This window comes from Chrysochloris asiatica, unplaced genomic scaffold (assembly GCF_000296735.1).
Source record: "Chrysochloris asiatica unplaced genomic scaffold, ChrAsi1.0 scaffold00032, whole genome shotgun sequence".
NCBI classification, from domain to species: Eukaryota; Metazoa; Chordata; class Mammalia; order Afrosoricida; family Chrysochloridae; genus Chrysochloris; species Chrysochloris asiatica.
This window is the reverse complement of record NW_006408550.1, coordinates 606,044-621,287: the sequence shown is the minus strand read 5'-3', so window position 1 is coordinate 621,287 and position 15,244 is coordinate 606,044. Positions and strand designations below refer to the sequence as shown.

The window sequence follows — 15,244 nt, the reverse complement described above, 5'->3', positions numbered from 1 at the left end:
AAAAAAAAAAAAAAAAAAAAAAAAAAAAGGAAGACCCCCTAATGAGATGGATTGGCACAGTGGCAAGAGCAGTTGGCTCAAGCATGTGAAGGATTGTGATGTTGGTACAGGACTAGGCAGTGTTTCATTCTGTTGTACATAAGGTTGCTATAAGTTGTTACCCACTTGATAGCACCTTAATAACAACAAGTAAAAAAGAATGTCTTCTTTGAGCACGTTACTCCCTTTAGAGATATCTTTGTTGTTGTTATGTGCTGTCGAGCCAATTCCAACTCGTAGCAACCTTACCCATAACAGAACAAGACAGTACCCAGTCCTGCACCAACCTATATGGGATCGAACTGATAATAGCAACTAGAAAGATAATATAGGACGCTTAGGGGACAGTGAGTTTATTTTAATTGGGAGGAGCAACTCATTGTTAATGGGGGAGAAAACGATGAGTGAAGATGACTGTGCAACTTGATGACTATAATTAATGCCACTGAATTATGCATGTAGAAACTTGAAATTATTTGTATATGCAGTATATTTTGTTGTGTATATTCTCAACAACATAAAAATTTAAAAACATTTAAAGCACTCTGTTTCTTTTTAACAAACAATGCTTGAACTAATTTTTTTTTTTTTTTTAAATAGTGGTTACTTTTTCAAACACTTATTTAAAATGTCCTCCCTGTTTCAAACACAACATTAGGAGCATTGTGCTAAACTGAACAGCAGCAATCCCTGCTTTTATTTTTGTTGTAGCTATAGCTAGATTTCAGCAGTTCTCATTTCCTGTGGTCCTTTTTGATCTATGCTTTGTCCATCATTTTGTCATGTTCATATAGATTGACTTCTACATATAAAGGCAATACTAATTATAATACTAATAGCTAACATTCATTAAGAGCTTATAATAATGTCAGTCATTGGTCCTGGAATTTACTTTTCTGGATTTATTTGATCCTTATAGGAATCCCATAATGTAGGTGTTAGTGTCTCTCTTTTATAAGATCTATTATAAGGAACGGAGTCCTGGTGTGGTTCTGTGAGTTAATGCGTCAGACTGCAAAGCTGTTTGAACTGCAAGGTCGGCGGTTCAAGCTAACCAGCTGCTCCTTGGAAACCCTATACAGGGTCACTATAGGTTGGAATCGACTCGATGGCACTTCACAACAACAACAATTATAAAGAATTGGGCATAGAATGGTGAAATGACTACACAGCAAATAAGAGACAGAACAAGACATGAGCAGGAAAAATGATCGAGTCATTAATATATTTACATTTAGCTATTAATATTGTAGAAACTCTTGTTTACTTATGTTTAAATAAAATTTCAATGTTATATATTATCTATTATAATTTCTTTAAAGTAAGTGAATACGTTTTCGTTGTTCACAGGATGGACAGGCTGAAATATTATACACTTTTTGGAACTCAGTTTCTCAGTCACTTTCTTCTCAGTTTCATATGGCAACAAATTGTAAGTATATTATTTATTTTTAAATATATTTCGAAGTTAACTTTTTATACAAGTATTAGATATCAAGTTTTGCCTTCATGATATTTAATTTTTTTTTAATGTTTTATTGTGAATTACGTGATAGTTTACATGGGAGAACATTAGCTTTACAACATCCTATCATATATCATTTCATTGCCATGGTTACAGTCCCCTCCATGCATCATCAAACAACCAAAGGGTATACACTGGGAGCCTGTCCCCGGTCGTCAGCATACAGCTCTTCTCCCTATCTGGGTCTAAAGTCCCCAGCCGCTCCATCTCTCCATGTCATTCATCGTCTCTGCCTCTATCTCTGGCGTCACTGCTAATCTGGGTAGGGTTCCACTCCCTACTCTTCTCCCTTGATGGTCCCAGGGACCTCTGCTTCTAGATTGCAAAGTCAATCACTCCCCTTCTTTTGCTACATATCCAGTCCTTACAGTCAGACCTGATAACAATTATTCACTATTGTATCACAAGAGACCTATCCGCATCTCCTTTCATCAGCCCCGCCCAGACAGATTGGATAATACTCAGTGGAGATTCTACCTTCCTCCATGCCCTCTGGATCTAGGCTCCCTCATGAAAGCTTGTAAGCTAGTCACTTCTTGCCTTTGTAGGCGACCCTTTCCCCCCACCCCCCATTTTGGGTAGCCAATGTCCACGTTGCCCATCCCTGTTTACTCTGTATGGATAGGGTGGGAATGATCCTTGCTGTAAAGGTTTATTCCCTCTTTTGAGCTACTGCATCCATAGGTGTAGGTCAAGTTCATCAAATTATATCAGATTACTCTTTTTTTCCTCTTTCTTCTAGTTGAGCTCTGATCATCCAGTCATATTTAATTTTAGTTTTAGAATGCCAGGCTACTTGTCAGTTCTCATAGCTGTTTAATCTCAAATTTCTGCCACTGCAGGATAATTCACGGCAGTGCAAATTCAGTTTGAACCTCAAGGTCGGTGGTTCAAACCCACCAGCTGCTTCTTGGAACTTCTATACAGGGTTCCTATGAGGTGGATGCAACTCCACAGTACTTAACAGCAACAGCAAAACAATTTTAATATCCATGGTGGTACATATTGAAGTGCTCAGCTACTAACATACAAGTCAGTGATTCAAACCCACGAGGCACTCTAAGGAAGAAAGATGTGGCAGTCTGTTTCTGTAAAGATTTACAGCATTGGCAATGTGGTGGACAGTTATAGTCATCTTTATAGGGTTACTCTAAGTCAGATTCAATTTGATGCCAGTGGTTTGCTTTGATTTGGTTTGGTTTAGTTCAATGGATCAATTTTTTCAGTATTTATTTTTGCAATTAGTATTTAGAATAATACTGCAGAATTAGAAATTAGTCCTCCCTAATTCAAACAGACTCTTCCTGAACTTTTTCTGTACAGAGTAAGAAAAGCAATTGATATTGAAGAATTTAGTTAATGACTCTAAATTATTATAATTCTTAAGTGAAAGATATTCAAATGCAGTAACTTTGCCTTAATGTTAAAAATGAAAATTTGATGAATAAAAAGATGAAATATCTGCATTATAAATTATAAGTTACTTATCCAAATATGCAAAACATGTTTTATCTTACTGTACTCATTTATATAAAAGACTTTGTAGATATCTATCTTTATGTTCTTGGGTATACATGTAAGGAAGAAACTGCTTGGTTATGTTATATTGTTAGGTGCCATCTAGTTGAATCCTACTCATGGCAATCTTATGCACAGTTGAACAAAACACTACCCAGTCCTGTTCCAACCTCACAATTGTTGTTAAGCTGACATTCTACTTTGCTAACTATGATGTCCTTCTCCAGGGACATGTCCAATATATTAGAGATGAAGTCTCACCATACTGGTTCTAAGGAGCATTCTGGCTATATTTCCAACACAGATTTGTTTGTTCTTCTGGCAGTCCATGATGCTTTTAATATTATTCTCCAACACTATAGCGCATTATTATGTGATAAGTGTTTGTTGAACTTTATAAAAAAATTGCCAAACTATTTTTTGAAGTGAATGTACCATTTTGCATACCCATCAGCAATATATGAGAATTCCAGTTGCTCTGCATTCTTGTCAATCCATGATATTGACAGAGAAGAAGAGGAAGACCCCGAATGAGATAGATTGGCACAGTGGCAGCAGCAGTGGGCTCAAATGCAGCAATGATTGTGAGGTTGGCACAGGACTGGGCAGTGTTTAGTTCTGTTGTGCATAGGGTCACTATCAGTTAGTACCCCCTCAGTGTCACCTAACAAAAACAGTGAGTGTACAGTCATTTTTCATTGTAGTTTTAATTTCCAGTAAGTAGCCTAAAGACTAATAAAGCTGTTTGGCCTTCAAAATGATTCCAACTCATTGTAGCCGTATGTGTTACAGAGTAGAATGGTTTTATAGAGTTTTCTTGGCAGTAATCTGTACAGAATCGTATCGCCATGCTCCTTTTCCTCACCATGTGGATTTGAACCTTTAGATTAGTAGGTGGTCACAAATATCTTGTGTCACCCAGAGACCCACAGCAGCACCAGCAACTTCTTAATTGCCAAATCCAATGAATGCTTTTGTTGATATCTTATGGGACCTATCTGCCATATGTAGTCAAAGAAGTTACTGAGAGGGAATTAAATGTATTCTTTTTAGGCAGAAAATCCCTTTAACATTTCACATTCCGAGTAGTCTGTTACTTTTGATAGCATTATTACTTTAATAACTTCCTCTGGGAGAACTCCAGAGTAAATTGTTTGTAAAGCACCTTCCATTTTTATGGCACATAGAGTCCCAGACGTGTACTGTAGGACCTCTGAAAATTGTAGAGAGGCAGTATGAAGGAAGTACAGCCATCTGCAGAATTGGAGATTACACACAATGTAACAGATTGTCTTAAGTAAGTAATATTTTGGCAGAAAATATCTAAAGGGAAATTTTCCTTGTTAGGAACATGTTCTTTCTTGTTGTAGATGTTCATGTTTAGTAGAAAGAACTCTGCTTAGACAGTATAATCCAGGAGTTTGATCAACAATGAACTTAACTTTATTTAAAAGGAAACAGACCTTCCCTGGTCACCATCAAAATTCAAACTAGCTCCTGTAGGAAATCTACCTCTTTAGTTGGTTATTACCAGAATGAATTCTAAGCTTCTTGCTTTTTTTATTCAATTATAGTTTCCAGATAATCAGAGGCCTGTTAAGATATGATAAAAATTTTAAAAATTTCAAATTTCAATGAAAACAAGCAAAATAAAGATTACGGGCTTTTTGAAATTAAAAACATACTATCTCTTTGTAATCTGATGGATTTTACAGAATGTCTTTTCCTCCTTACTCAGTGGTTTTACGAGGGTTGGTGTTACCCAGTGGGGTAATTGATGTGGTCTTACACACCCCACACTCCCCCCATGCAAAATGTATATCCCTCCCTTCCCCTGGTGCAAGGCCAAGTACTGCACATCGGGGTCTGGCACCCCCACAACTGCTGAAAGCTCTTTTCTTTTCTCATTGGCCAAAACAGAGACTCTCTACCTGATGGACAGGGGTCAGAGGTGATGATCGAGTCCCTGAGTTACAGGTGACATCAAAGCCCTAGAAACCATACTGCATTGGCTGCCACCACTGAGGACCCTGGGGTCATTTTTGTGTCACCCCAGCCCCCCAGCCATGTCAGGGAATGTGGTGCACAAACACAGACACCACCCCTCTAGTGACACCACTGCCCTTATTGTTGTTGTTGCTAAGTGCCCTTGAGTCACTTCCAGATCATAGCAGTGGGCTCAAATGTAGCAACGATTGTGAGGTTGTGTTGTTGTTATTTTTCCAAGGAGTGGCTGGTGGATTTGAGCTGCCAACCTTGCGGTTCAAACCAACATTGCAATCAAGTGCTTATCCTACAGCACCACACCAGGACTCCACTGCCCTTCCCTTGCTTGGTTTTTCCCCATGGACATATTACTGTCTGCAATAGACACTTGTCCCTGGTAAGAAATTGAAGACTAGAAGTATTTATAGAGGAAAGGGATGGCGAAAAGTTGAAGAAGTTTTTTTGGTAACCTTTAGAATACATAAATCCTCACCACTGGACCAATAAACAACATTCTTATCAATGGAGAAAAGATTGAAGTTGTCAAGGACTTCGTTCTTCTTGGATCAACTATAAACACTCGTGGAAGCAGCAGTCAAGAAATCAAACGACGTATTGTATTAGGCAAATCTGCTGTCTTATTGGTTTTCCTTTGTAGTTAACTTTTAATTTTTTTTTGAGCTGCTCTCAGGATTCTTTCTATGTCTTTGATTTTGGAAAGTTTGATTATGTTATATGTTGGTGACTTTCTTTTTTAATCTATCCTGTTTGGGGTTTGTTCAGCTTTTTGTATGCTGAACTTCTTGTCTTTCGTGATGTTAGGGAAGTTTTCTTCCAGCAACTGTTCAACAGTTCTCTCTGTGCTTGTCTCTTCCTGTTCAGGAATTCCAGTCACCTGTAGTTGTTTCTCTTCATGGCTCCCACATAACTCTTAGACTTTCTTTGGATTTTTCCATTCTTTTTTCTGATTGTTCTTCTTTCATACTATTATTGAGAGACTGATCTTCAATCTTATCGGGCTTCCATTGCTTTATATTCTTTCCTTTGCCCTTTCAATATATTGTCCATTTCTGAAAATCAGTATTAATCTTCTGGATTTCTAATTTCAGGTTTTGTACTGTTTCAAGATGTTTATTTGTCTTTTTTGTTATTGTAGTGTTTTCCTGAATTATTCTAAAGTTTTTATTGTGTTTTCCTTGGTTTTTATATCAATCCTTTGAAACTAACTAATTAACATTATTTTTTAATACTTTTCAGTTAGTTCCATTACGTTTTCTTCTTCAGAAATGTTTTCTAACTCTGCATCTTGGTCATTTGTTTGAGCCATTCTCTCTTTTTTCTTTGTGTGAGCTAAAATTGTTTATTGTCTCCTGGGCATTTTAGGGTTATCATATTTGTAAAAGCAAACGGTACAGTTGTTAGACCCAAAGGGGAGAAATCTGTGGTGGGCTACTGTAATTCAAGGAACTTATGAGGTGGTTGTGAAGGGGATGTGACAGCAGAGTTCCTGACCCTAAATGGAGTTCCTATTGACCTCAATGTTATCTTTGTTCAGGGCACTCAGTCTTGGAAGTTTGTGAGGTCTCTTGATGGAGCTGGTTTCAGTGTCTGTCAGGACCACAGAACAGCAAGGGGCAGGGTGACTGGTTAAATGCTGGTCTGGTGGCACTGCAAGTTGTATAGGTCTGGAACCAAGCCCACCTAAGTCTAAGCACCAAAGTGATACAGCAAAACAGTGCAGCTGGCCCCCAACCACATGGCTCCAAACATCCAGAGAGCAAGATCTGTGCTGGGTTAGGTGAGGGTGGTAGCTCTGGTCTACAGGGGAGTGGGTGAAAAGAAGAAATCACACCTTTCCTATCGCCCATAACATTCTGTCCTGCCAGGCCTCTCTCTGCAGCCAAACCTGTTCTCAAGATGACTAAACGGAGTTTGATCAGCCATTCACCAGTCTCCCTTTCTTGCTATCCATACTTGGTCTCTTCTCCCAGCAAGTACTCCATCCACCTCTCTAAAGTTTCTTCTGAAGTTCAGAATTTTTATATGTGTCCATTTTATTTGTTCTCCGGTATCTTTGTCATAGAAGGTCCCTGTAGTGCGTTTGCCTAGTCTACCATCTTGCTGAAAGTCTCCCTGTCTACTTTTCTAATAATAGCATTTATGTAAAATGTTCTCAAGTACTCCTTTAATGAAATAGCACAGATTATGAAATAATGTACTTTCAATTTTCATTCAGTTTAAAAACTTTATAATTTGGGGGATTTCTCTTTTGATCCATGGATTACTTAGAATTGTTTCATTTAGTTCCAAGTATTTGGAATTTTTTAAAGATATCATTATCTTATTGATTTCTAATCTAAGCCCCAAACTTGGCTTTATATGACTTTGAAAACTTTAAAATTTATTCAGACTTTTTTCTTGTGACCAAATATTGTGTGTTTTAATAAATGCTTCATGTGCTCTTGAAAAGAATATACCTTGCTATTTGTAAATGGAGCATTCTACAAATGTCAGTTAGTCAGCTGGATATTATTATTGTCCATATCTTATATATGCTTATGATTGCTTTTCTATAGGCTTGCTTTATCAATTGTTGAGAGAGTGAATTAACATCTTAAACTATATAGTTGATGATTTTAAAATCCACATATCATATGCTGTGAATAGTCTTGGAGAAAGTTTGTTACTAAAATTACTATTATTTTAAAGGTCTCCTTGGAACACGTATTTGATATATCCTGAAGTATGGGCTATGTGTAATATCATCTTTGTATTTAAAAAACCCACGACATTTATTTACTGTATTTTATTGTTTTATCTTTTATTTAATCCTTGTTATTGTTTTGATTGGCAGCTTCTATGTTTTTGAAACAAGCATTTGAAGGTGAATACCCTAAATTATTACGTCTTTATAATGATCTATGGAAGCGTCTTCAACAATACAGTAAAAATATTCAAGGGAATTTTAATGCCAGTGGAACTACAGACCTCTATGCTGACCTACAGCACTTGGAAGATGAGACCCAAGACATATTCTTACGAAAAAAGCTGGATTATGAGTACGTTTGCTTAACTGGACTTATGTGTATCAATTAGCATGTTAAGAATTTTTCTTTTAACTATACGTTATAAATTAGAACTTTATGTTAATCTTATAAATTGTTATAATGATTATTATTTATTTGTATGTTTTTAAAAGAGTGCAAGTCTTAACTGAAGAAGTCATACATTACCCTTAGTTGAGCAATCTGTTTCCTGTTAGTGTGTTAAATTATAACACCAAATACGGTTACTAGGAGCTAAGAGATGAGCATATGTGATTGTTGTCTTTCTAATGATATTATGATATACCTGTAATCAAATCACACAGCTTCATTATAGATGGACCACTAACATAAATGTGGCATAAATTAACTGGTATTTTCAGGACTAGAGGAGAGAGAAATCTTCTGCTAGAATAAATTCTCAATATGAGTGTTTGTGAAAAATTCAGTATAAAGTAAAGAGAGAGGAGATGACTGAAAAACAAATGAGCAAAACTGAATATAGTCAAACTTAGCCCCTGAAGATCCTTCAGGTCATGCCTAACGTCCAGTACTGTCAGCTCTCTGTATTTACAGGTTCTGCATCTTCATATGCAACTCAACTTGGATCAAAAATATCCAGGGGACAAAAGAACAAAGCAGTCCCTAAGAGAGAGCATAAAGTGATATTTATATAGCATTTACGTCGTATTAGGTGTTGTAAGCAATCCGGAGGATGAGCATAGATTATATGCAAATACTATGCCATTTTATATAAGGGACTTGGGCTTCTGTGAATTTGTATACCCATGGGAGCCCTGGAACCTATCCCCTGCATAGCAAGGGATGCTTGTATATATAGCCATGCTCAGGAGCCATTGGAAAGTAATAAAGGAGGTTTCAAAAAGTTTGTGGGAAATGGAATTAAAAAATAATGGAATTTTTCCATGAACTTTTCAGAGTCCTTAGTATACCTTGCTAGTAAATCCAGCCCAACCAATTTTCCCTACAAAATTGAAATACAGCATTGTTTGCTAATTCTTATTTAAGGACCAGATCAGTTGTTTTGTTAATCTGTCTTTAAATACTTATTATTATTAAGTGCCCTCAAGTTGGTTCCAACTCATAGCAAGCCCACAGGTGCAGCAGGTGGATTTGAACTGCTGACCTAGTGATTTTTAGTTCAATGCTAATCCTACAGTGCCATACCAGGAGTCCTCTTCAAATACTAGTATCATGTTTATTGTGGAAAGACTGAAGACACAACAGGTGCTTAGCATCTACTTTATGAGAAAAATACTGAATTGATTCATGTATGTTATTTAAATAGTTGTTTCTCTTAATTTCCTTTCTAAATATGTATACTTGAATTTGTGTCCACATTAATAAGTTTTGACTGGCAGAATATAGGATTTTATTACTCTGGGTAAATGGTACAAAAAGCACTTAGAAAGATATAATAAGATCAGATTGTCTCCTTAATTGTTCTTTCATGCTAACCTAGGGAGATTGCTGTTATGTGCTGTGGAGTTAGTTCTGACTCATAGTGACTGTAGAGGGTTTCTGAAGCTATAAATCTTTACGGGAGCAGAAAACCTCAGTTTTCTCCCGCGGAACAGCTGGTAGTTTCCAACTACTGACCATGAGATTAGTATCCCAATTAGTAACCACTAAACTACCAGAGCTCCTTAAACTAGGGAGATTAGGTAAGGCCTAAAGGAAGAGGAAGGAGTCCAGGTGGCACAAATGTTTTAGCGCTCAGCAAATAACTAACAGATAAGCACTTAGAACCACCTAGCTATTCCATAGGAGAAAGATCTCGCAATCTTTCAGTAAAGACTAAAGCCAAGAAAATCCTGTGGGGCAGTTCTATTCTGTCACATGGGGTTACTGTGATTTGGAATCAACTTGACTATTGTTTCCATGAGTGTTGATGGTAGATCCAAGTCAACTGAAGTCTTTGACAGCTTCAATCTTTTTTCCCCCATTTATCATGATGTGATTTATTAGTCCAGTTGTGAGGATTTTCATTTTCTTTACACTGAGGTGCAAGTCAACCTGACAGTTGTAGTCTGTTGATCTTCATCAGTATTTTAAGTCCACTTCACTCTCTGCAGGAAAGGTTGTATCATCTGCATACTGCAGGTTGTTGATGAGTGTTCCTCTAATCTTGATGCCACATTCTTCTTCATATAATTCAGCTTCTTGAACTTTTTGCTCAGCATGCAGACTGAATACATGTGGAGAACGGATACAACCATAGTGCACATCTCTCCTGATTTTAACTCATTCAACATAACTTTTTTCTATTCTCAAAGTTGCCTCTTGGTCTATGTACAGGTTCCTCTTTAGCACAATTAAGGGTTTTAGAATCCCACTCTTCACAATTTTATCCGTAGTTTTTCTTGCTCTACCCAGTTGAAAGCCTTTGAGTAGTCAATAAAGGACAAGTAAACATCTTTCTGGTATTCTGTGCTTTCAGCCAAGAGCTGTCTAAAGTCAGCAGTGATATCCCTAGTCCATTTCTTCTTCTGAAACCAGTTTGAATTAGTGGCAGTTCTCTGTTGAGGTACTCTTGCAACCATTTTTGTATTATCTTCAGCAAAATTTATTTGCATGTGATATTAATGATATCCACAGTCTGTTGGGTCACCTCTTATTGAAATGGGCACAAATATGGATCTCTTCCAATCTGTTAGCTAGGTCACAAAATTGTCTTACAAATTTCCTGGCATAGATGACTGAGCACCTCCAGTGCTGCATCAGTTTGTTGAAAGATTTCAGTTTGTATTTTGTCAATTCCTGGGACCTTGTTTTTCACCAATGTCTTCAGTGCAGCTTGAAATTTTTCCTTCAGTACCACTGGTTCTTAATCACTTACTACCTCTTCAAATGGTTGAGTAGCAACCATTTCATTTGGTACAGTGACACTATGTATTCCTTCTATCTTCTTTTTTTCTTTTTTTTTAAGTTTTTTATTGTGAATTATGTGATAGTTTACATGGGAGAACATTGTCTTTACATTCATCCTATCATATTTCATTTCACTGCAATGATTACAATCCCCTGCATGCATCATCATCAAACAACCAAAGGGTACACCCCGCATACCTGCCCCCCGGCCACCAGCACGCAACCCCTCTCCCTCCCTGATTCTAGAGTCCCCAGCCACTCCATCTCTCCACATCATCATCTTTGCCTCCATCCCTAGTGTCGCTGCTTCTCTGGATAGTGTCCCGCACTTCGCTCTTCTCCCTTAATGGTTCCAGGGATCTCTGCTCCTGGACTGCAAAGTCAACCACTCCCCTCCTTTTGTTACAAAACGGCTACCTTTACCTTTATAACACTCACAGTCAGTCCTGATAGCAATCATTCTCTATTGAACCACAGGAATATTATCCCCATCACCTTTTATCAGCCCCATCTAGACAGGTTGGGAACAACTCAGTGGAGAGTCTACCTTTCCCTGTACCTTCTGAAACTAGGTTCCCTATTGAAAGCTTGTAAGCCAGTCACTTCTTGCCTTTTTAGCCACCCCCCCAACCCCACCCCCGCCATTTCGGGTAGCCAATGTCCAAGTACCCCATACTTGTCGACCCTTTGTACCAAGGGGGTGGGAATGATCCTCACTGTAAAGATATGTTCACTCCTTTGCCCTACTGCACCCACAAGCATAGATCAAGTTCATCAAATTGTAATGGATTAATCTTTTTTTTCCCTCTTCTTTCTTCCTCTAGTCGTGTTCTGATCATCCAGCCATTGAAGCCAGGTCAAATAGGTACTATCTGCAAGTGTGGGTGTTTTTGTTCACCTCCCCTCACTTCATATCAGCTGGATGCTTCACTCTCTGCTCTAGTCTTCTGGGGCCATGTCCCTGCCTCTGGGCCCAGGAGTCCCCAGGTCTTGTCATACTGCTGGCCAACCAGGTCTCAATCCAAGTTAACAGGAGTCTGTTGAATATGGTTGGACTTAGCTCGCAACTTCATTGCTGTTTTTCCCTCACTTCCCCTTATAGGTGACCAGTGTAGTCAGCAGCATGACCACATGCCTGCTCCTGTATTCACATTGTTTTAGTCTTGGAAGGGGGTTTGCCTTGGGTGGACCTGACCACTTGCCTTGATGGCTCCCAGGGGAACAACTTGCTTGTTCTTGTAGTAGTCTATCCTTCTATCTTCTTTTGATGCTTTCTGCATCATTCAATATTTTGTTCATAGGAACCTTCAATATTGCAACTCAAGGCTAGACATTTTTCTAGTTCTTTCAGCTTGATAAATGCTGAGCATGTTCTTCCCTTTTAGTTTTCTCACTCCAGCTCTTTACACATTTCATTATAATACTGTACTTTTCTCAAGCTGCCCGTGAAACTTTCTATTCAACTCTTTACTTCCTCATTTCTTCCATTCACTGTAGCATCTCTATGCTCAAGAGCAAGTTTCAGAGTCTCCCTGACATCCATTTTGGACTTTTCTTCCTTCCCTGTCTTTCTAATGACCTTTTGCTTTCTTCCTGTATGATGTTCTTGATGTCAGCACACAACTCTGCTGGTCTTTGGTCATCAGTGTCTAATATATCAAATCTGTTCTTGAGTTGATCTCTGAATTCAGGTGGAATATGTTCAAGGTCATATTTTGGCTCTTGTGGACTTGTTTTAGTTTTCTTCAGCTTCAGCCTGAACTTGTGTATAAGCAGTTCATGTTCTGTTCCACAGTCTGTCCCTGGTCTTGTTTTGGCTAATGATACTGAGCTTTCTACTGTCTCTTCCCACAGATGTAGTCAATTTGATTTTTATATATTCCATCTGGTAAGGTCCATATGTAGAATTGCCTTTTATGTTGTTCTAAAAAGGTATTTATTTGCAAAGAGTAAGTTACTGGTGTTGCAAATACTGTCATGCAGTCTACAGTATCATTTCTATCTCCTAGGCTGTATTTTCCAACTACTGATCCTTCCTCTTTGTTCCAACCTTTGCATTCTAATCTCCAGTAATTATCAATACATCTTGATGGAATGTTTGATCAATTTTAGACGGAAGACGTTGATAGAATTCTTCAATTTCATCATTACTGGCTTTAGTGGTTGGTGAGTAAATTTGAATAATAGTGGTATTAACTGATCTTTTTTGTAGGCATAAGGATTTTATCCTATCACAGACAGCATTCTGCTTCAAGATAGGTCTTGAAATGTTCTTTTTGATAATGTTTGTGACATCATTCCTCTTCAATTTGCCTTTCCTGGCATAATAAACTATATGATTGTCTGATTCAGAATGTCCAATACCAGCCCATTTCAGCTTACTAATGTCTAGGATATTAATCTTTATGTGTTCCATTTCATTTTTGATAATGCCCAATTTTCCTAGATTTCATACTTTGTACATTCCATGTTTGGATTATTCAAGGATGTTTGCACTTGTTTGTTCGTATTTTGAGTTGTGCCCCATCAGCAAATGAAGGTCCCAAAAGCTTTACTCGATTTACATCATTATGGTCAGGTGTACTTTGAGTAGGCAGATCATCCCCAGTCAGGTTTTGAGATCCTAATGAATGTTCTACTGCTATTCATAATCTTTTCATTTTCTGGTACTATATCCGATAATGTTCTACTGCTATTCATAAGGTTTTTCAGAGGCTAAACATTCACTAGTAGTCCGCCTCTCCTTCTTCCTAGTCTTACTCCCAAAGCTCCACTGGAATCTGTCCACCATGGGTGACCCTGCTGGTATTTAAATTGCCAGTGGCATAAGCTTCAGCATCACTGCAACACACAATGCACCATTGTATGATGAACTGACACATAAATCATGTTGGAACCCCAGAAGATGAGTTAATTCAGCACTGGAAACTGTGTTAGATGCTGCTGAGAGGATGAGGTAGATTCTGAGTTGAAATTGACCTCTTGAATAAAGTTGTTAGAGACCAAGATGAGGAATGATATACACAAAAGCTTTGTAGAATTGGGTTTAAAAGAATGGGAAAGGAGAAAGTAGACATATGTTTTCAAATGTTTTGATATGAAAATACTTGTGAAGCTAAATTCTTTCTTTGAGCTAAAAGGAGCCACAGAGGATAAATGAATTTACAGGGGCAAACTCTAGAGAAGTGCCATGTTGAAAATCCTTATTGCAGATGACTTTGCTCTTAGTGCAAACTGTGGGCATCTGTAGAAAGTGAAGGGCTGCAGAACTAGTTTGGGTTATTCCCTTGAGCTTCAAGTCTCTTGAAAGTAAGGGGTCTGTGTAAATGTTTATTCTTGTTAAGTACCATGGAGTTGGTCCGACTCATAGTGAACCCTGCACAGGGTTTCTGAGGCTGCACATCTTTACGGGAGCAGAAAGCCTCATCTTTCTCCTGCGGAACAGCTGGTAGTTTCAAATTGCCGATCTTGAGGTTAGCAGCCCAATTCGTAACCCTTACTCTACCAGAGCACCTTAAATGTTTATTGTTGTTGTTATTATGTGCCATGGAGTCGGTTCCGATTCATAGCGACTCTGTACAGGGTTTCCGAGGCTGTAAATCTTTACGGGAGCAGAAAGCATCTTTCTCCCACAGAACAACTGGTAGTTTCGAACTGCTGACCTTGCTTGCAGTTCACAGCCCGATTTGTAACCACTAAGCTACCAGAGCTCCGTAAAATGCTTATTAGAACCACTTTAATTTTTCTATGCATTGCTTAAAGAAACTACCTAAATAAAATGTCCTTTGTAAGAGCTTTAAAACCAAAATCCACTGCCATTGAGTCAATTCCAACTTATGTAAAACATAATAGAACTGCTCCTTGTGTTTTCTAAGACTTTAAGTCTTTATGGGCATGGGATACACACCTCATCTCTCTTCCTTGGAGTGCTGATGGGTTTGCACTACTGACCTTGTGATTAGCAGCAGTCCACCTGCTTAACCCAGAGCTTTGAAAGGGAGGGCGATTAAGTGAAATCAAGATACTAATGAGAGCACCTTGAAATGTATGACCCTGCATAAAGAGAGTTGGACAGATACAGGATAAAAGGTCACATATCATTGATACCAATAAGATCAAAGAACGGGTTCTTCTGAGGAAAATCTGAAGCTTTATTGGTATATACAGCCTGGTGTGATTTGGCCCATCTGTGTTTGTTTGGCTTCGTCTGTCCTACTCTCCCATTCCTTACTTGCTTTAC

At 38.2% G+C, this 15,244-nt stretch overlaps 1 protein-coding gene across 1 annotated transcript in view; it reads left to right on the top strand.

The window, feature by feature from the left end:
• Positions 1-15,244, top strand: part of COG5 (component of oligomeric golgi complex 5) — a 343,779-nt gene that overhangs the window by 241,783 nt on the left and 86,752 nt on the right. The window contains exons 13-14 of the mRNA XM_006859350.1: positions 1,390-1,471; positions 7,923-8,127. Coding sequence (XP_006859412.1) covers positions 1,390-1,471; positions 7,923-8,127 — 287 coding nt within the window. The remainder of the gene's footprint in view (positions 1-1,389; positions 1,472-7,922; positions 8,128-15,244) is intronic.